Source organism: Rhinichthys klamathensis, unplaced genomic scaffold, assembly GCF_029890125.1.
Source record: "Rhinichthys klamathensis goyatoka isolate OS25496 unplaced genomic scaffold, OSU_Roscu_1.1 h1tg000597l_1, whole genome shotgun sequence".
NCBI classification, from domain to species: domain Eukaryota; kingdom Metazoa; phylum Chordata; class Actinopteri; order Cypriniformes; family Leuciscidae; genus Rhinichthys; species Rhinichthys klamathensis.
The window spans coordinates 535,536-557,704 of record NW_026607053.1 but is presented as its reverse complement, the minus strand read 5'-3'; the positions used below and the strand labels follow the sequence as shown (position 1 = coordinate 557,704).

The window sequence follows — 22,169 nt, the reverse complement described above, 5'->3', positions numbered from 1 at the left end:
GTAATGAAAACAAGCACATTGTAGTATTGGCAAAGAGAGAGTTTGACTACATCCATGCTGCTTTGCTCATCTTTGACTATCTGAATTATGCCACTTGCCCTTAAACGGACTGATTTGTTTAAATTACGCAAATTCATGACCAGGCATCTTCTCTGCTGTAGTTTCAAATGATGTAAAACTAGTATGTTTGCACAGCGTTCTTTTAAAATGTTAATACATTTTGTCCGATGTGACATCTGTTTTTATATTGTGTTTATATTTGTCAACACATTAATACACTTTGTTTTTCCTCATTTTTTTTTTTATGTTTACTTGTTTGCACACTTGAATTATCAATAATTATCAGGTGTAGTTATCAATGTATGATAGTCATCAAACAGTACTTTTTACTTAATTGTATTAAAATAAAGTACTTCAGTATTAAGTAAAATTGAAAAGGAGTACTTTTACTGGAGAAATATTTTAATGGGGTGTATTTTGTCCACATTTGGTACTGTCTGATGAGTCAAGCACAGCTGTGACAGCAGATTGGACCGTAACGCACATTTATATGGCCTTAAATCCAGTTTGTGGGGAATGCAATGAAACATCTGTAATCATCAGCAGAAGTGTGAAATGATCATCAAACATCCTCCCTTGAGAGACAAACACTGCTACTATGACAACAGACAAACTGAACTCTGTCTAAACACACAACTTTAGTCTGTTAAAGGAACAGTTCACACGTAAAATGTTTTAAAGCTATCTGGCATCATTTACTTGCTCTCATGTTGTTAGTCCAAAATCAGCTTTTATTGTTACCAAGCCCCGCGAATGACTCGTTGTAGAATGTGCTTATCTAATAGGCACATTCTGCGGAAGAAAATCAACGCCTACTTCATCATTGCAAATGTGGCTCCGCCCACTGGTGTGTTCGTGAGACGGAGAGGAGCGAAGAAAGATGCAGGATCATTCCGTTTAAAATAACAATACCTTCCAAAGGATCCTGCTAGAAATGTGGTTATTTATTTTCAACAATGTGAATGTCTTATTTGATCGCTATTTATTTGTATTCGGTACATTTCACTGTGGATTCTTTGGTAAATCAGTCGCAATTTCGGCGCAGGCTCTGCAAACAGACTTTTACGATATGGACTTTACAGTAATGCCACAACACGTAAGTAACTGTGTTTATTCTAATCCCTGATCTGTAATCAGTCATTTTATGTGTCAGTAAATGAAACCAATGACTAAATATTCTTCTTCACATTGTTTCTCTTAGTAGGATGGATAATCTGTTATTTAAACTGTGATTAAATTATTTATATTTATATATACAATCGGTGGAGCTGTAAAACAGAGGACTCTGGCCAAAACTCCCGTTATAATAAATTAATCTCTTAATTACATTGAAAGCATTCGCGCAGAAATCGAGTTGCAATGACGAGATCACTGCATTAATGCACTCAACATGTCTATGATCGGCTACATGCTCATCAGGGGCGGACTTAACCATTAGGCAAAGGTCGGCAATTGCCTTGGGCCTACCTAGGGGCCCCCAAAATGCCCCATTAAACTATGCTTACGTTTTTTTTTTTTTTTACTTTTCGCAAATTATATATTTCTAAAAAACATTTGCGAAAAAAGGCATCAAATCATTAGTCGCAGACAGGAGCTATGCGGTGCCGGGGTGAGGTGCCAGCTATGAGGTGACCGAGGTCCGGAACTCTGTCATTTTTTTACATTCAAAAATAAAAAGTCAAGCTCTCTGAATGATTAATTACCCGTTTAAACCACCTCATATGAGTGTTTGCAATTCATGTTGCTGCGAGAAGCTAGCGCAGTGAACGGGGCTTGAGAGCGCGCTGTGAGTGAGGGCGCGCGTGCAGCCTCCGTGTTGCCAGATCCACTAATGGAAAGGTGGCAGTAGTCTTCTGGACCTGTTTTTCTGATTTAATGTGACACTTTAGTTTAGGAAGTTATTAAAGTGGAAAGTTGCATGTTAGGGTGATATATTAATCTTATTTTCAAAACACAAGCTTTGAACTTATTTCGGATTATTATTATTATTTTGTTTTGTTTTTCTTGTTTTTCGTAGCAATATCTGGCAACATTTTACTGTCGGCATTAAATAAAAAAAAAAGCTTATAGACAAACTGTAATTGCATAAAGCTACCACATTCGGTAAGACAAACGCAATGATCATCGTGATTATGTGTAAGAAATGTATAACACTATCAAAAACTATAGCATAATACAGATCTGTATGAATGAAGTTTGCCAAATAACTTACTGGCCAGCTGGAAGACAGCTCACGCTGTTTAGTTAACCTTTCACAAAGTCATCATAAAAACATTAATTAAAGCAGTGTTTCTCAACTAGCAATCTATTCAGTCAGCATATTTGTGTTTGATCTGTGTGAATTACAGAAATATAAGACTTGCTAGACCTACTTTTTTCTATATTTCTTTGCAAAAAAAAAAAAAACTCTCCAGAAAGTGCCATTTAATGGTTTATTTTTCAAAAAAAAAAAATGCAATTTCGTTCTCTTTTAAAGATCGGATGGGGGGCCCCATACTACCTTCGCCTTGGGCCCCCAATTTGCTAAATCCGCCACTGATGCTCATCATCACTGCAACCTTTACTGCCACCATCTAAATATAATGCTGTAATCAACACTTTTCACGATTAGTTAACCTTAAGAGCTGTAATAGTAAAAACGTGCTAAAAGTTTTCGAGAGAGTTCCACATGTAGTATTTATTGCATATGCAAAGCTGTCAGCCAATCACAGCAGTGGGCGTTTACACTGAAGTCTCACAGACACGCCCCTTCAAACAAAGCGTTCAAATCAGAGGCTAAAATCAAAGAATAGGAAAAATGCCTTTTATTTCTAAAATGTGACAATTTTTTATGTAAAAATCATTCTAATATTATAAGAGCACCACAGGAAACATTATAAAACTATAAAACAATGCAGTTCATGACCCCTTTAAAATCACAGAGGCTGGAAACCACCATGAAAGCACCTTAAAAGCATAACAGTGGTCCATATGACTTGTGCTCTATACAATATTTGCGTGAGGAAAAAGACCCAAATCTAAGTTGTTACACATACATTTCTTTAGTGTTTCACAGAAGAAAAAGGTCTCATATGGGTTTTTGAACAACACGAGGTTGAACTATTCCTTACGTTTCCAGCACATGAAAAACACAATATTGCTAATCTTAGCAAATAAACTCTTCTGGCATCTCTTAATATCACAACAAATGGTAATAAATCAAAACACAGCTTTTATTGAAAAGTCATAATGCACATCTTAGAATCAATACCAAAAATACAACTGTCTTTCAACTACAACAAAAATAGTAACTTGCCAGTGAGTTGCAGGATGGTTTTCGTCATCTTGATTTAGTCTTTCAGTAATGTCCTTTGCCTTTTTGAATTCCTAACTTTGAGCTGTGTCCTATTTTCTTCTTTTACTGTTTTCTTTCTTCCTTTTTGTAGATCCATGAACAAGCCAAATGCCTGCAGCACACACTGTCTGGCATATTCATCTCTCTGTCTGTGCTCTCTCTGGCCTCTCTTTAGCGGACCTCATGCTTCGGTCCCTCTCTGTTTATCATCTCTCTGAACGAGTGCATCTCTGTGAGATCTTTGCAGTGATTGTTCAGCTTTCCCGATGTGATGACTATGAGAGACACACCTCTTGAGTTCCTTAGTGAGGTCACGTTTGCCACGGCAAACACAATGAACAATGAAGAATTTACAAATTCGCTGAGACAATTACTTAAGCACAAACTGCAGCATGTTTGTACTTTATTATGTCTTCTAATCTAATGTCTTCTATGTCTTTTTACATTCTATTCCATTTCATGAACACTTTTTGTCTTCTGTTTTCATGCATTTATTCCCCCCACCACCACCACCCGTTACATTAATATCTACAGTGTACATAGGATACTGAACATCCTAAACTTTCTAATTGACCTGTGAAACTACACTTGCATCGACACTAGAATAAAAGATTGATGTTTGATATAGAACTCAGAAACTGCTCCATCTCCTGGCTGATGCTGTTTCTGCTAAGGTCCAGTTCAACAGATACGGACTGACAACTGAGAACTGATGCCAGGTATTGACAGCTGCTGTCACCGAGAGCACAGTTGGATAACCTAAAAACGAAAACATATGGAAACATATATCGTCATGAACCTGCATTCTCAAATAAGTATTTAATTTAATTTTAAATTGGTTTTTGTTGTTGTTGTTTGGGGGTGTACTTGTTTTGTTTTAATGTAATATTACTGTTGTTTGAAACTAGGTAGAAATTTTGTAAATGGTTATTTGATCTTACTTTAAAATCTTCAATGCACAACTGCCTTCCTGTAGTCCGAGACAGAGCAACCGAACGCCTTCATCTTCAAGACTGTTGTTGCTCATGTCCAACTCTTTCAGGCTGAAGTTTTGGCTTAGACCTTTAGCCACTAGCCCACACATATCTGGAGTGAGTTTACAAGAGTCCAGGCTGCAGCGATAAAGAAACAGAACAATTACAATCTTCAAAAATGTATTTTATTTTAATAATTGATATCCTTGATGTCTCATCTCTCCAACACTTACTCCAAATAATTTACTCAATTATACTTTATGGTATTTATAGAGCCCCTTTTATGCTACACAGTAACTCCGAAGTGCTGTACAATGCAAATAATATAAACAATCAACAAATACAATATAATAGAAAACAGAAAAACACAACAAACATATAAAACAACCATTATAATGATAATGTGTGCAAGCAAGCACAGGTATGACTTTAAATGGTCTTTAAAAACATTTAAAGTTGAGAAAGATCTAATCTTAATGGGCAGGTTGTTCCATAATCTTGGACCAGCGACAAAAAAAAGTGAGATCAGCCTTCGAGACGCACTCTGGGAATTGTTAAAAAGAGCTTATTTGATGGATCTTAGCATTACACTTGAATCATAAGCTCAACTTAATATTCTGGAGCCATTCCATTGATTGCTTTAAAAACATTTATCAAAATCTTGTAATGAATCCTGTATTGATTGAACTGGTAGCCAGCCCAGTGAGGATAACAATGGCGTAACACTGTTAGTCTACTTAGCATTCATAAGCACCCTTGCCGTGACATTTGTACTAGGTGGACGTGCAACATTACCATGACAGGTCCCAATTACAATAATCTAAACGAGAAAAGATAAAAAAAATGAATGATTCTTTTCAAATCACTAGCTGAGAGAATTGAATTTATTTGGCTATTGCCCTTAGATAACAAAAAAGCAGTTCCAAACCACAGTTTTTATCTGTCTGTCGAACTTCAGAGGAATACAAATTGACTCCCAAGTTCTTTACTTGACCCTGCAGGTAACTAACCCATGGGAAGTTATCATTTACAGTCTTGTTACAAACTACACGGCCAAAACTAATGTATGTGTTCCGTTCATTCAACTGGACAAGATTATCGTCCATCCAAGTTTTACTTCCTCCAGACACCTAAGGAGTATTGCACTCAAGTCCCTACTACTCGTACTCAAAGGCAAGTAAAGTTGAGTGTCGTCCGACGTCCGCATATAGATGGTATAGGTCAAAGTTTTGTTTTTAAATCTGTTCTTTTGGCCAATACTGACCAGATCTTTTCGAGAGCACAGATCTTTTCTCCAAGGACTGTAAAAAGCTGCATTATTCCAGAGCATCCAGGGAAATTTTTGCTCAAATCCAGCTCTTTCAGGCTGAAGGGGTTTGATCTCAGAGCTGAAGCCAGAGATGAGAAACCCTTATCGGTCAGTCTGCAACACGACAGCCTAGAGAATATGACAAAACGTTATCAAGCCATCTAGTTATAGAGTTTAATGCTAGGATAGTCAATAACGATCACATGTAAAGCCTAGCAGTTGATTGGTCAATTATTATGAGTAAATTATGACAAGATAATTTATATATTTTTTACGCCATTAATATCTTTTCGTTTTTAAAAAGAATTACGTCACATACGACAACAGAGCTGATCAAGTGCTGTGAAAAATGAAGCACAACCTTAATTTCTGAAGTTTACAGGATGGATTCTTCAGTGAGTTCGCGAGTTTCTTCATCCCAGAATCCTGCACGTCATTGTCAGAAAGATCTAGAGCTGTGAGACGAGAGTGCTCCATACCGAATCCACAACTTCTAAATGTAAAATTGCATCTCTCTAATCTGAAAAAAAGAGAAAAGAAAATGGCCCAAAAAATACAGCAATTAGCTAAGCATGGCAGCAGATATCTTCTAATTTGAACTAGATCTATAATTTAGAATCCAAATTTAAAATTTCATTGTGCCTACAGTATGTCCTTGCCATCAATGGGTCACACATGAACTATATTTTAAAAATATGTGAGTGGCTCTTGACCAGTTGTGTCAAATTTGGGGAGGATTTGATGAATGCAATGTAAAAAATATGATTTCAAGGTTCCAACCCAAAAGTATTCTAAAACCCGTTCGGCATCCTCACTTGCAAATTGGTTGTATGACATGAATGAACAATTTGACATATCAAAAACTTTTGACCACTGTCTCAGTGCCTATGTAATGCCATTTTTGGGGATGATTAGGATTCCATGATCGAGTTGGGCATAATTTGAAACAACTGAATCCGGTATGACCCAAGGTATCAAATTACAAAACCTTATGGTTATTATATGTTCTAAATATATTCAAAAGAAGCATAAGTGCAATTTTGAGATGCTGGTTGCATTATGGGGTTACAGACTCTCCCTTACGAGAGTACCGATTTTAAAGGGGTACTTCACCGCTGGAAAAATGGGCTTTCAATAAAACTTAACTAGAAAACACCTGACTAGAGTAAACTGGCTGCAACACCCATAATGCACTGGGCATGTTGCCATCCAAGGCCACTCCCACCATTCTTTTGTGGATGCGCTTGAAGAGTCAAATACCACCTTACTTTAGTAGGAAATACTTCTTAGCAAACTTTTAGTCATTATGGTGTCGACTTGTTTTAATCTTTGGTGCAAGAATTCAAAGAGTAAACATTCAGCGGGAGTGAGTTACTTTTGGTGTATATTGAAAGATCCAGCGCATTGTAGGCAGCGGCTAAAGACGGCAAAGAATCGCATGACATACGCACACTGCACAAATATACAGAGTTTCCCGCTGTTTGCGCATAATAACCATTCTACTACATTGGTTCTCTATTTGTTTTAAACAGCAGACTTAATATTTATCCATTTCTGGTCATAATTTGGAGACAATGAACATATGAAACGTTGTGCCATAGGTGCTGCTTATATTTATCACACAGTAAAAATGCCCCTCCCTGCACCCAAAACCAGTCGTCTGTGGATGAGAATCCGAAACAAGGACTGGTGGGAGGTTGTCCTGCTCTACTTCACAGACGCAGTGAAAGGAGAATTTTAGAATGACGAGACACTCATTTATACGACACTTTATTCAACAGGAAGAACAGCTCGTCCCGCGCTTCATACCTCATTACACTATTTATACGTTATTGCACATGCGTAATCCTTTCATTTTTGGTTTTCAATCCAATCAAATGTTTACATGTCCTCTTGATTGGATTAGAAAAGGAATGAACCACCCCTTTCAATCCGATCGAAATTTCATTCGGATCGAGCTCAATCGGATCGATTAAAGGAGCATTTCACCCATTTCAACATGAATCTTTATTGAAAGTGGGTCATATATGTAGTCGAAATGTAAAATAAATTTTGAATTTGGTGCCCTCTTGACTGAGAAAAGACAGAAAATAACTTTAGGGTGCTTTTGTATTCAAGACAACAACTCCCACAATGCACCACATTGCACAGCTCCGCAAGCCACTCCCACTAATCCAGAACAGCGCAAACATCAGAGAAATCACTCTTTCGTCTACAAGGCTAACATTAGCTGCAACCAGAGTTTGAAATTCATTTCACACAAAATTTCTAGTTAGTTGGCTGTGGCGAGCAGGACGAGGGCGAGGGACGTGAGAGGACGGCGCGAGGCCGGTGGCGTGAGTGATAATGAATGACACCTGTGAGATGCACCGGTCTCGCATCTCTCTCGGAGGAGCGGAAGCATAAAAGGAGGAGCGACGACAGTGCAGATCGAGAGAGGAACAGGCCTGATTTTATGTTGTGTTTTGTTTCTGTTGTGTGTGGCCAGCAGTCGTCTGTGAGGGGCTGCTGGCTTATACTGTTGTTTTGTATTTGTTTATTTTATTAAAATATTTAAATGTTCGCCGGTTCCCGCCTCCTTCCCACAACAACGAACCCCGTTACATTGGCAAACTCATTAGTGAATTACTCCTCGTTTGTATTTCTTTCTATATGGTGAATTATTGCATGATACCGGGATGTTCAGTCAGGCGAAACTAGGATGGTTCACATCACAACACAAACGTCCGTGTGCTCGTCTGATTCAGAGATTTCGTCCAGGAGAAATTGCCATCGTTGAAATTCGAGAGCACAGACACCAGCAGTCCGCCCAGCTCGAGCCAGCCCGGGCTCCTCGTCCGCGACAGGCAGCCGCCTCCTGTTCCTCCATCAGCCTCAGCTGCTCTTCACTATGTTGCGGCTCGTAAAGATACATCGGATTCGAGCATCGGATTCGAGCAGCAGAATTTCTAAATCCACTTCTTCCATATCATGTTTAGTTTCTTCCGTCATTGTCGTAACTTCCTATCTCCACAGCGCTTGTTAGCTTAGCTTTCAAACAAGATGGCTGATATTGATTTCAGTATCTGCAAGTGAAGTCCCACCCACTGATCTGTAATAGGTCTGTAGCGTGAGTGGGTCCCACACCCTGGATAAATGATGAGCTAGTGTTTGTAGTCTCAACCCTTATACAAAGAAATGGGACTTCCTGCTTTTTATGACGTAAAAATCGTCATTTTGCGTCATAAAAAGCAGGAAGTGGAACACTTAAATCCTTATTTCTCCCATCTCATGGGAAAATAAGGGAATAAACCATGACCATTCAAAAATATGACTGGGTTTCTAAAGATACAAAGCTTAATGCAAATGGGTGAAGTGTCCCTTTAAGGTGTTTACATGAAGGCTTTTCAGTCCGATTGAGCCGTCAATCCGATTACTAATAGATTATTTGGTTGCATGTAAACGTAGCCATTTAGATTGGATGACCATGAAGGCAGTGTTTTTGGCTAAACGGAGGGGTAAAAATAAAAAAAACCTGATGTTCTGTCAGTTCCACTTGCAGCAAATCGCTGTCACGTACAGGAAAAAAAGCTGTTTCCATAGTGTTCCATTTTTACCAAAATGCTGTTTAAACAAACAAATACAACAGTTGACGACATACCTTCTGTTCCTGGCCCATAAACAGTACAAAAACACAAATAAAAGAGAAATCTTACAGAGATAATATCATAACACACCTACCTCAACTCTTCGAGGTTACAGTTCGGGTTTGCAAGTAAACCAGAAAACAGCCCAACTCCCAAGTCCCAAAGTTTGTTATCACTCAGATCCAGTTTCTTAAGTTGGCATGGTTTTGAACTCAGAGCAGATGTGAGGAAAGCACAGGCCTCCTTTGTGATCCCACAGCTTGTAAGACTGCAAGTGACATTGAACATCTCTTGAAAGATGCAAGCATTAGTCAGGGGTCATCAACTCTTTCTACTTGTTCTTGTGGTTTTTTAGCAATTTGGGAAGCCAGATAGCTATGTGCTGCTTTGTGCCATGTTACCACTGGGTTGTAGTTATTCTGCATCATTTAGGCCTTGTCCACACGGACACGGGTATTTTTATAACCGGAGTTTTTCCTACAGCGTTTAAAAAAAAATCCCATCCACACATGCTCGGTCTCCGTCTACATGAAAACGTAAAAACACGCAATCAAGCGCGGTCAAGAGCATGCCACGCCAGCAGGCGGCGATATAAACCTTAACCGTAAAGCCACGTTGGCCAATCAGAAGCGCAAATCTGACGTCAAACACAGCGCTTAACGGCGCACACTCTGACGTCGCAAGGCAAAAACCCCGGTTTCACTGTCTACTCGACAACACTGTAACCGGCGTTTCTGAAAATCCTCACCCTGGCAGGGGTTTTCAAAAATGTTCGGTTTCAGTGCGTTTTCGTGTGGACGAACGGCCGAACCCGCGTAAAAAAAGTCACGGTTATAAAAACACCCGTGTCCGTGTGGACAGGGCCTTAGTGCAGTGTTTCCCAACCCTGTTCCTGGAGGCACACCGACACTACACATTTTCCAACTCTTCCTAATCGATCACACCTGAATCAACTCATCAGCTCGTTAGTAGAGACTCCAAGACCAGAAATATATGGGTCAGAAAAGGGAGACATCCAAAATGTGCACTGTTGGTGTGCCTCAAGGAGCAGGGTTGGGAAACACCGATTTAGTGCACAACCAATTGGTCTGCACTGCATGGTTTGGTTGGAAAGAGCAAATTTGTTACATTTTCCAACCCATTCAAAGACAAATTTACTTCACGAAAGGGATTACGGAAAGAGTGAATTTGGCCAAAGAATTTCGAACCCTGAACTAAGTTGTTAACTGCCATATCAATATTTATCAAAATGTCACTGAAGAAAAATGAGTAAAATAAATAAAAAAGACCTGAGAGTCTCCAGCCCACAGTCAGGCAATAAACCCACAAGCCAGGTTGCGGCCTCATTTCCAATGTTATTGTAGCTCAGATCCAGCTCCTTAAGATGTGATGGGTTTGACCTAAGAGCAGAAACAAGGGCTGAACAGCTGTCTCTTCTGAGTCCACAAAACTCCAATCTAGAAAAAAAATTACAGGTTAGAGGGACAGCCATTTACCAATTGTATTGATTGTAATACTGTTAATAGAATAGAGGTACTTTAGTGTCTCTAGTTTGCAATGTGGACTCCTCAGCCCAGAGCAGAGACTTTTCACCCCTCTGTCTTCAAGCTCATTGAAACTCAGGTCCAGTTCTCTCAGAACATTGGGATTGGACTCAAGAACAGAAGCCAGAGCTGGACAGCTTTTCTTCGTCAGTTTACACGAGGACAATCTAAGAATTATGTAATACATTTCTTAAAACGTGTTCAATACTGAACCTTTATTTAGATGATTTTTCAAGTGAGGAAGTTGATGACACTTACATGGCAGTCCGGCTGACTTTGACAACGGGATGAAGCTTGAAAAGACAATCATCTGATTTGAAGAATTTTCTCAAGTCAAAAATCTCCAGTCCCTCGTCACTGGTGAGCAGCACAAAGACCAGAGCCGACCACTGTGCATTTGAAAGTACCTCCATTGAAAGTCTTCCAGAGTGAAGGAAGGTTTGGATTTCCTTGACAAGAGAATGGTCGTTCAGTTCATTGAGGCAGTGGAATAGATTGATGGACCTCTCTGAGCTAAGACCTGTCCCAAGCTTATCCTTTATGTACGTGACTGTGTCCTCACTGCTGTGTGCAATGTGTCCAATTTGTACTGAAAGGTGTTGAAACAAGGTCTCATTGCGCTCCTGTGAAAGGCCGAGGAGGAAGCGGAGGAAAAGGTCAAAGTGCCCATTCCTCGACTCTAAAGCCTGATTTACAGCACTCTTGTGTAGGTCAAACAGAGATGAATCCATGCAGAGCTTTCCGAAGTCTGTGTCTTGAATTGGTATATTGAATTCATCGCTGCTGGTCTTTTGAGTTGTAAACCAGTGAAGGTGAACAAACAAAGCTGCAAGATACTCTTGAAAACTCAGATGCACAAAACAAAAGACTTTCCTTTGGAATAAGCCAAACTCCTCTCTGAAGACCTGCGTGCACAGTCCTGAGTATAGTGATGCATCCTTGACATCAATGCCACACTCTGTCAGGTCTTCTTCATAGAAGATCACAAAACCTTTCCTCAATTGCTGGAAGGCCAGTTTTCCAAGTGACAGAATGTTGTCTCTAGTCAAGTGTGGATCCGAGTGATGTAGTTCCCTGTACTTATCCTGCATCTGTATTGTCTGGAAAATCAGGAAGTGTGTGTACATTTCAGTTAGAGACTTGGGGATGTGGCAACTCTCTTTGGCACCCAACATTCTCTCTAGAACAGTGGCTGAAATCCAGCAGAACACTGGGATGTGACACATAATGTACAGACTTCTAGATGATTTGATGTGTGTGAGGATTTGGTTGGCCAGACTCTGATCAGGTATTCTTTTCATGAAATACTCTGCCTTCTGAGGGTCATTGAACCCACGTACTTCTGTGATCTGGTCGACACACTCGGGAGGGATCTGACTGGTTGCTGCCGGTCGAGAGGTGATCCAGATGAGAGCAGAAGGAAGCAGATTCCCCTTGATGAGGTTGGTCAGCAGCACGTCCACTGAGGCTGTTTCAGTTATATCAGAGCACCGTATGTTGTCCCTAAAATCAAGAGGTAGTCGACACTCATCCAAACCATCAAAGATGAATATGACTTTGTATTTCTCAAAGTTTGAAAGTTTGAATCCCTCAATTTCTCTGAAGAACCAATTAACAAGTTTCTCCAAAGTGTACTCCTCTTTGCCAATCAAATTAAGCTCCCGAAAAAGCAATGGGAACACGAAATGAACATCCTGATTGGCTTTTCCTTCCGCCCAGTCCAGAACAAACTTCTGCACAGAGACTGTTTTCCCGATTCCAGCAACTCCTTTAGTCAACACAGTTCTGAGGGGTTTGTTTTGCCCAGGTAGGACTTTAAAGATGTCATTACATTTGATCTGTGATTCCTGTGTCTCTGGTTTCCAGGATGTTGTCTCAATCTGCCTCACCTCATGCTCATTGTTGACCTCTCCACTCCCTCCTTCTGTGATGTAGAGCTCTGTGTAGATCTTCTTGAGTAGGGATGGATTTCCTTGCTTAGCAATCCCTTCAAATACACATTGGCTCCTGTTCTTCAAACTGGATTTAAGCTTTTGCTGACATGCATCAATTTGATGAACTAAATACAATAAGGAAGATAATCAAATTGTTACTTTGTCTGTATTTAATGGATAACTATGTTCTATTCTTACACACATACTAACATTGAAGTAGCTTGTCAAATAGGCTTTGCTCCTTCATACACTTCAATATGTGCAATGTGATTTTGACTGCTGCTTCTTTGGCTTCAAGACCATCTTCTTCTCCTTCTGGTTGACTCTCTGTACACTCTGTGAGATCAGAGTCCAAAACGCTGTTGATTTTTCTGAGCTCCTTCTTTACAAAAGTGATCACATTGCGTTGAAGTTGCTAAGGCAAATGCACAAAAACGAAAAATATATTCAGACAATATTTCATTCCATTATATACTGTTCTTTTGAATGTGAATGATGTAAAACATGAAAAAAGGCTAACCCTCAAAATAGCAGCCATTTGTGTCTTTTGGGATGACTGAGTGTGCAATTCTACTGGCTGCTCTCTGCGAACAAAACAATGTATTAAACTTTTAAAAAATATGCAAATTTATGATTGAATATGTAAGTAGGGGAAAAAAGAATACAAGACCAGACATACAAGACAGAATCAGCCATATGGAGATTAGTTGGTGGATCCATTGACCAGTTACTCTGAACGGACACATGGGTGTTGGCGGAAGAACCAAGCCAATCTGCTGGGAGACTTTGACAGAACAGAACACAGTGATTTAATGGCTGAAAAACCTTATTCATAAAGTCAAGAGAAGAACGTCATCATACGTACATGGTGTGAAGGGAGCTCAAATGGTAGAGCACAGTGCAAACACCACATGGGTTTAACTGAACATGAATACTTATAAAATGTACATCTTGAATGACTGAAAGTCGTTTTGCAAATTCTTATTTTTCTGTCATTGAGTAATTATTACATGTTCTCTTGATCTGTGTTTCTTGGTTTTGATACATGGACTTTTATTTTGAAGTCTATTTTCTGTTCCCCTTCTTCCAGTGTTTAACTTACTGTGTTTAGTTTCTGTTTGCCTTAATTTCCGTAGCTGCCTTTTTTTGTTTCCATAGGGCGAATTCCAAACTGCATTTTTGCACCCTTGAAGGGCATTTCGGGAAGGGGACGCCATTTGTAGTGCCGTTCCAAAAGAAAGTGAACAACTGAATCCCTTCACAAAGGGCCCTTCCACAAGTTTGTGAGAAAAGGGAATGTGCTATGGTCACTACAAGGAAGTAATTTAATCGTTTATGGTCATGTGACCCAGGGTGTCAAGTCCGCGCGGTTCATTTTAAATCTAGATATGGCGGGAGAGTTGGAGTTAACATATAAACACAATAATCCACAGAATAAGTTTATTGTGATTTCGGCTATAACCCACTTCGGTTTAAAATCGAGTTACTATTAGAAAATATTTACACTTCATATGAACTGGATATTAAAAATGTTCACCTACAACTAAAAATGAGCATCGACAATCGTGCTTTTGAATCTATATTTTCTGCTCCAAGTACAGACATTTAGCAAACTAAACTAGGAAAGAAACATTTTGAATGTTGGCTCATGATGAGAAAGCCGTCAGTCAAATCAGCAAGGCATGGCACCACTATAGCCTCACTGAGTAAATGTGTTTTACCATGGATCTTCCTGCTGGAATTTAATTGGAGGATCCATTGACGCATCACTCTTCATAGAAACACAGCTAAGCACTGGAGATGCAACTCTCTTCTGCTGATGAACCTCAACACTAGAAAAACACCATAGTCAATAACAGGAACTGAATAAGGCTCATTTTAATAACTGTTCTAATCAAAATACTTTAGTATAAAACAATCAAATTGACAAATTGTATTAAAGACATGCTGAGAAGATGGAAAATATATATATTTTTCTTTCTAGTTGAAAATGCAGTAATAAGCAAAAAAAAAAAAACGTACCTTTCGGACTCTTTGGACATGTGAGGTTCAGTAGGAGAGAAGCTGGCGTCATCTTTGTCCTCATGGCTGGTTGCAACATTATCTTTGATTTCATTAGACTCACTCATGGTGCCGTTTTTCAGCCCACCTTACTCTGTCCTAAAAAGTGCTTTCTGTCAGTTGAACATCATTTGCACACTTCCATATACCTTATATTTGCTTGCCTGAACTAGTATGTGCATAACATGATTGCCACCAGTGTTCGGATTTATAAATGTGGACGACTTAAAAAAAAATAAAAGAAAAAAAAAGGCTTCTATGTAGTGCTTAAAGTAGCATACATAATAATAATAATAAAATTACATTAGAACTTCCTAATCATGTCTAGTGTAAGATTACTTGTTTAATTCTCATGCTGGAATAAATGTTTTATTTATTTACGTGTTTTCTCAAATTATGAGAGACATATTTTTTCTTTCTCCTTTCCTTCTCCCATTAAATTTGAACACTGAAGGAAACTGAATTTCACAAGGCATTTTTAAAGAAGTAAATAAACCTGAATTTGATCTTCACGGTCATCTTGGTTCTTATTCACTCATCTTGGGCCATTCAGCAGCTTCTGAAACACCGAATATTTTTTACAGAATTCCACATGACCAATTTGAATGGCCTTTACATCACCTTCAACACAAACACACAATTTCGCAGAGTTCCCACAAACTTTCGACGAATGAATAACATTGTCCTGTCATATTTTTACTCTTTTTAAGACGGGAAAAGCTTAATGTAAAAATATTATCTTCGCCAACGGGGAATCTGTTATCTTATTTTACAGTTTTACCAAATTCTGAGGGGATGTACAACTGCACAAGTGTATTTAGGCTACCTTGTTTGTGTTTGTGCGTCGGAGGAGCTGCGGTTATACAGGCCTACCTGTGAGGAAACGCTTCACCTGAAGTTTCGGTTTCTGTTCTCATTCAGGACTAAACGACATATGACTTATGGGCGGAGCCAGGCACTGTAACGTCACATATATAGGCGGGTCATTCATCGGTCAGAGGTTATGTTGTGAATTCGTCTTGGCCTACATCCTATAATATATATATATATATATATATATATACATATATACATATATATATATATATATATACATATATACATATATATATATATAAATATATATATATATATATATATATATATATATATATATATATATATATATATATATATATATATATATATATATTGCAGGTAATTTTCAACTTACCAGGCGGATAATATATATTTTTCAATTAATGAATTTATCAGTGTTTAAAACAAAAACAAAAGAGTCTTCCGGGTTGGACAGTGTTTTGTCCTCCAGGGGGCGCCTGAGGGCTCGTGAATTAAATTCCTCTCGTGAGCTGCGTGTGGAAATCTTTACAAAACGACTTCATAAAAAGTGCTTTGTACAATAATCACAGCCACTGCCATATTTCTTCCTAAATGTCAAACAACATGGCAAAAACTAGACCAAACCACACATATTTCAACCAAAGAATCCAGCTGAGACGTGGCTTGTGTCTGAACAGAATGGGTCTTTATTCAGGAAATCAAAGAAAAAGATTGTAATCAACACCCCATTTAAATACAAAACAAATCAAAAAATAAGGAACAACATGATATTCAGTTTGCATATCAAAGAGCCATTCAGTAATAATTACAGTCTGAACACTTCCTAAACCACTTGTGTGAATCTATACACAAACTTGATTTAGAAACTAGAACATTAACATTATTACAAAGATTTTAGCTTTAAAAATAATTCAAATTGAAATAATATCTTAGCAGTTAGCATCATAAAATTATATATTCATATCTTTCCACATAAAAATACAAAATAATATTAATGACATATAATATGAAAAATTATCCCAAATATTTCGCTACTATTAGAGTAAAATAAAAAAAACAAGAAACAAACCAACAAACAAAAAAGAAATAGAAATATGCATGAAAAAGTTTCTCCTTTTGTTAGCAAAACACTATCCAAAATAACTACAATCATTTACATCAGTACAAAGATATCTGGATTTAAAAATAGTTGCAATGAAAAAAAGGGGTTTCATCTTTTCTGACAGTAAAAAATGACACTGTGAATCAGAAATTTGCAAAATATGCAATGAAAAAAATAAATCTGCATTTAAAAAGGTATACACTGCAATTCTCACTTTTTTTATACAAACATTAGAAACAGTATTGCACGTCACAACACAGATTCGAGGTTAGTAAGCCTTTCAAAATGTGTTATATTCAAGTTTCTGAGTATCAGTGAGGGGAGGGCTGATACCCCTCCATCTAACCAGGGAGAGTCTCAAGTGTTTTCCATGAACATAGTAGAACCCTCAATGCTTCCTTCCTTCAAATAAACTACACCACCAACTTAAATAGTAATCAAATCCATGTGTGCTAAGCAATAATACATAAATAGATTCATACACACACACACACACACACACATACACAACTGCACGGATGATGATGATGATGATGATGATTCAAGAAACAGCCTTTTGCGTGTGAACGTAACCATAAATACGTGGGCAAATCAAGTGACAGTCAGAGGTCTACAGAAATAGAAAAATACAATTTAAATCAAATAGTTATCTGTCTACAAAAATAGTCAAATAAATATGATTTTTCAAAACGACAACAACGAAAAACCCACACATACACGTATGAAGCAACAGTGTTGAACACGGAAAAAGGACTGCGGGTTTCAGTTCCCAGAAACACCTTCGCTACTTATTCAGAGCGGATGACCATAATCTGGGTCCGGCGTCTTACACAATACATCAAATAAGTTACTATGCAAAAATAAAGATATTTAAATTATCCAATAGACTTAAAATAGGTCGCAATTCTTCTAGAATGAAATAGTACACACACACATATACAAAACAAAACAAAACAAAAAAAAGTGACGTGATTCAAAATAAAATAAAGACTGTTTTGCGTTCGACTCCAAACGTCAGGGAAAGAGGGATTGGTTCTCTCAGAGGTGAAAGGAGAGGAGAGAAATCTGAAAAGGTAGTGCATCACGTGTCCTCCAGAGTCTGGGACACGTCAACAAATAAATATACACAGATATACGCAATAAATAAAACACACTGTTGACACTTGAAAGGTTAAATCACATACACGACAGTACGACGAGGGCACTGAATTCTTCACCGAACCCGCCAATAAAAGGATATAGAGTGCAAAAAAGAACGACAGAAAGAACAGTACAGTCCCAAACGGACGGCCGGTCCACTGCTTCTGTAGAGATTGTCCACAAGACCGATCCGGTCGGATGCAGAGGATCACCTGATCGCTCGGAAAATCAAAGCGGCTCCGCTACACTAATATAATCGCAGACAGGTTTCCTTTCGTAACGTCTCTCTCCTCTCTTTTCTCCATGTCTGTTCTTCTTACCGATAGCTTTTGAATGGAAGCTTTTTCCGCCACGTAATAAACAATGTAAAAGATAATTGCGACTTATCTCACAATTCTGACTTCATTTCTTGCAATTCATGCAAAACATTTAACAGTAATTAGTTTATCCGGTGGCAACGGTGCCCTTGGGGTGTCGATTCACAAGGTAGTCGAAGAAAAACTGCGTAAACAAAACTAGCTAGTTTTGCTAGCTGCTAGCTACAGCGACAATGCTAGCTACATAGACGAGAGATCGTGACAAGAGTTAGAAAGTACCCTCATTTGTACAACTCTAGCATGAATCAATACCATGGGTTGTAACTCTAGCATGAGAGATTGCGCAAAACTGCATGCGTGGAACGCCTGTGTACGTGTACGAGTCAAAAGAAGTCGCAAGGCTGCGCGTTCGACTGCGTACGCGTAAAAAAACGAAATATACTTTCTGCTTGACGCACCGTGGCTTGGCTAAGAGCGCCCTCTAGTGCTCACCGTGAGAGGAAGAGAGAGCACACGCAGGGCTCGTTGACAGAACTGCCACTGTCCCAATCGGACTGTGCTGTGTCGTTAGCCTTGCTAATTTAAACATTCAAGCGCCAGAAGACACGAAAGATAACTCGCGCACACTGTGTGAGAAGTTTTGCCTGCGCAAACTGCACATCCGAAGCACGCTCCCAGAAAGCCACGTGAATGCTGAATTAAGCTCTCTTTCACGTCTTCTTGCGCTTGAACGGAAAATTTCACAAACAATTGTCTTGGGAGTATCCTAGTAAATTTCGACTTAATATCTCGCAATTGCGAGTTTATGTCACGCAATTCAGAGGAAAAAAAAGTCAGATTTGTGAGATAATAGGTCGCAATTACCCTTTTTATTTAGTAGCGGAAACAGGCTTCCATACTTTTGTCCAGAGAATAAACTAGGAAACGCGGAGACGCACAGACAACAAACGACCACAGGTACAATTCCTCCGCCAGTTCCTACCAACTACATCGGAGCTACCACAGAGAAAAGCTCTTGTCCTGCGCTCCAGCGACTACTGTCATACGAGGGGTGGAATTCAGGGGTGTTCAGGAAGGGCAAAGGTTAAATGTCGATCCTCTAGATCGTAGAGTTTAAATCGAACTGAAACCTCAATTCATAACTAGACTCACACTGCACGAAGACAAGACACGAAAACCACGGGACAGCACACCGTCTCTTGACTAATTATCGAGTTACAAAATGGCAGAACTCACTACTCTAAAAACTAACGTCACTTCTCTCGTAATAAGTTCGTAAAGGAATCATCACAACAACGCATGCAAAGGTTTACGAAGAATTTTACACTGTTTTTTTTCCTTTCGTTATTAGTATTGATTATCTAAGAGTCTGACCTTTTTTTTTTTCTTCGCCTCATGCTACATAAATTCCTCTGTTTATCGTTAATATGCATCTTTTTTTTCTTTCTTATATGTGCCGGTAACCTTTACACTGCATGCAAATGATGTACAGCCACAAACATGCACGAAAGAGTTCACATTCTGTGTTTTCATGGCGCCGATCGGCCATGTCGTGCGAGAGGGAACGGACTGCATTTCTGTGCGTGACATCGCCAGTGACGTCACAATGGCATTTCATAGAACACCGACACTATCTATTCGTTACATCCTATATAGCAGCAAAGCTTCTTCTATAGCTTGTGATTAAATTGCAAGAGTAGAGCAACAACAAGCCAGATTAATATTCTGAGGTATTGTCTTTTCTTGTTTTTTTTTGCCAGTGGAAAATGGAAAGTCTCAGTAATTCATTATTGAATCATTCCTATTCCTGCTAAGAGCACATTGGAGTGAAAACAATGGGGGAGGGGGGAAATATTACTCCTTTTTTTGTATTCGGCGGCAAACGTCTCGTTTTCAGGCCGCGCGTTTTGCTACCTTTGGTTCGAGATCCAGGGCAGGCATCAGAGATTACGTCATCAAGAGACAATTGCGCACTTTGCCCACTAGGGGGGGATTTAGCAGCAGACGGACACGCGACGGACAGAACGAATGAACAGAACAGACAGGCTGCCCCCCCAAGCGAAAAAACATTCTCGTTTCTACTTTTTTAAATCTCACATATAAAAATAATTTGAAAAAACTACAAAAAATCAATCTCTTTTTTTTTTTTTTTTTTTTACTTAATCTCCTTTTTAAAAAACACGAAGGTACCACAAAAAACTCTGTTCCGAGCCTGAGATGTGCAGGGAGGGAGGGAGGAGAAAGAAGTGGTTTGGTGAAATAAACTGAGGCTTGTAGTGTTTCTGGCTGCTACAAAAGATAAAGATATATTTATATATTTATAGACATATATATATTCTCTATATACTGTATACGGTTAATTACTCTATACTGACAGCTTGGGTTCGGGGGGTCAAACTAAGCATCTTTTCTTTTTTTTTTATTCTCCCCGTAGCAGACGCGATGTTTCCGCTTCGTCTTGCATGCTGCCGTTCCCGGCTCTCCAGGGACTCCCATCTTTAGTTCCAGCGGAAGTGGATCTGGCGGGGACGGTCGGCTCCCTCTTTGACCAGCGGCTTGTGAAACTCGCGTCCGGCGCGGGAGTGGATGTTCGCCCAGCAGAACTCGCAGTAATACTGCAGGCAGGTGACGTTGGCGCAGAAGAACGGGGCGAACTTTCCTCCGCAGCGCGCTCCCTGGCACTCGTCGCACAGCTGGTCGTCCAGCACGTACGGCTTCACCTCCACCTGTGTGACGCACAAATCAGAAAAACACGCAGTACAGCAGCTGATGTAGTCATCAATAAACAGTGCTGTGATATAGTTAGTGTGGACTATAATGTGACGGGTGAAATAATGATACGTTTATAAGCCATGAATTACTCAAGATCAGTATCTCATTCAAATGTTGTAATACTTTAAGAAAATAGGGTATTATGATTTCTATGAGTCCCCCTGTGGTGAAAATCAAGCTTTTAATTTTGTTTATGTGTCTATGTGGTGTTTTTAATACGCTTTAAGACAAACCATGTGTAAATTCATAAGTCGACAGCATTGCTGAGTATTTTCTGCTTAAAACTGCAGTGAACCAAAGACAGTCTCAAAAACATGGCTTGAAATCGCTGGTGTTTCTGACGTCACAAACGACCTTGTAACCAATCAGATCAACGTGTGATCGCCAACCAGTGGATCTCTGAGCTGAGTGAGTGAGTGGAGGCGGGGCTCATTTGCATATTCATAGAACCGCGCATACTAAATGAGGCAAGGGTGTCGAATTACCATAATTCAAGCCATTTTAAAGGGTAACTAAACCCCTGGTCAGAGCCTGACTCCACCCACTGGCAATATTTGAAAAATGCTGGAAAAGTGGGCGGAGCCCAGCGGAGATAGAGGGGATGAACGGATACTCTATCCTGATCGTTTTCAATACTCGCAATTCCAACTCCTGACTCGCTACAGTGGTTTTGACGAAACAAGATGGTTTTTATACTGTCATGGGCGTGGTAGCTCGTACCAAGTGCGTGGTAAGCTGAAACCTGCTTACGTCAGCTCTCACCGCTACCGTCACGAACTACCGCAAACATCCAATAGGAAAATTCAACAGCAGTAGCCACCGTTCAACCTGAAGAGGGCAGCACTCAGACGTTTTTACACCATATATTGTAGAATTAAAACACTTTATACCCAAATGTCAAAAAAGTTACTCGAATCAATGAACAGCACTAATAAAGCCCCAGTCTTACAGATCATTAATTAAAAAAAGTTGGTTTAGTGTTTAGTTACCCTTTAAGCCATGAATAGTTTTTTAAAAAATTTAATTTTGGTGATCAAAGATGAGTTTTAAGAGATAAAATTATCGACTACAGGGGGAGTTTAACACACTTAAGTAAACTTTGTGCACATGTTAGTACGTTAAATAAATACATGTTAAATAGTCGGGTTTAGTAATA

At 39.1% G+C, this 22,169-nt stretch overlaps 2 protein-coding genes across 5 annotated transcripts in view; both read right to left on the bottom strand.

The window, feature by feature from the left end:
* Nucleotides 1–3,974: 3,974 nt before the first annotated feature.
* Nucleotides 3,975–14,940, bottom strand: LOC130075673 (NACHT, LRR and PYD domains-containing protein 12-like). The gene is made up of 13 exons (XM_056240415.1): nt 14,804–14,940; nt 14,503–14,613; nt 13,461–13,565; nt 13,302–13,365; nt 12,992–13,196; nt 11,106–12,906; nt 10,841–11,014; nt 10,593–10,760; nt 9,398–9,571; nt 6,039–6,197; nt 5,633–5,806; nt 4,336–4,506; nt 3,975–4,153 (listed from the first exon to the last, which is right to left on the bottom strand). Exons 1-13 carry the CDS (start codon nt 14,908–14,910, stop codon nt 3,994–3,996), a joined length of 3,573 nt encoding a protein of 1,190 aa, XP_056096390.1. The 5' UTR covers nt 14,911–14,940; the 3' UTR covers nt 3,975–3,993.
* Nucleotides 14,941–19,974: 5,034 nt separating this feature from the next.
* The window catches only part of cpeb2 (cytoplasmic polyadenylation element binding protein 2), a 32,514-nt gene continuing 30,319 nt past the window's right edge, over nt 19,975–22,169 (bottom strand). For all 4 annotated transcript variants that reach the window (XM_056240425.1, XM_056240426.1, XM_056240427.1 and 1 more), the window contains one exon: nt 19,975–20,967. In XM_056240425.1, coding sequence (XP_056096400.1) covers nt 20,740–20,967 — 228 coding nt within the window. In that variant the 3' untranslated portion in view covers nt 19,975–20,739. The remainder of the gene's footprint in view (nt 20,968–22,169) is intronic.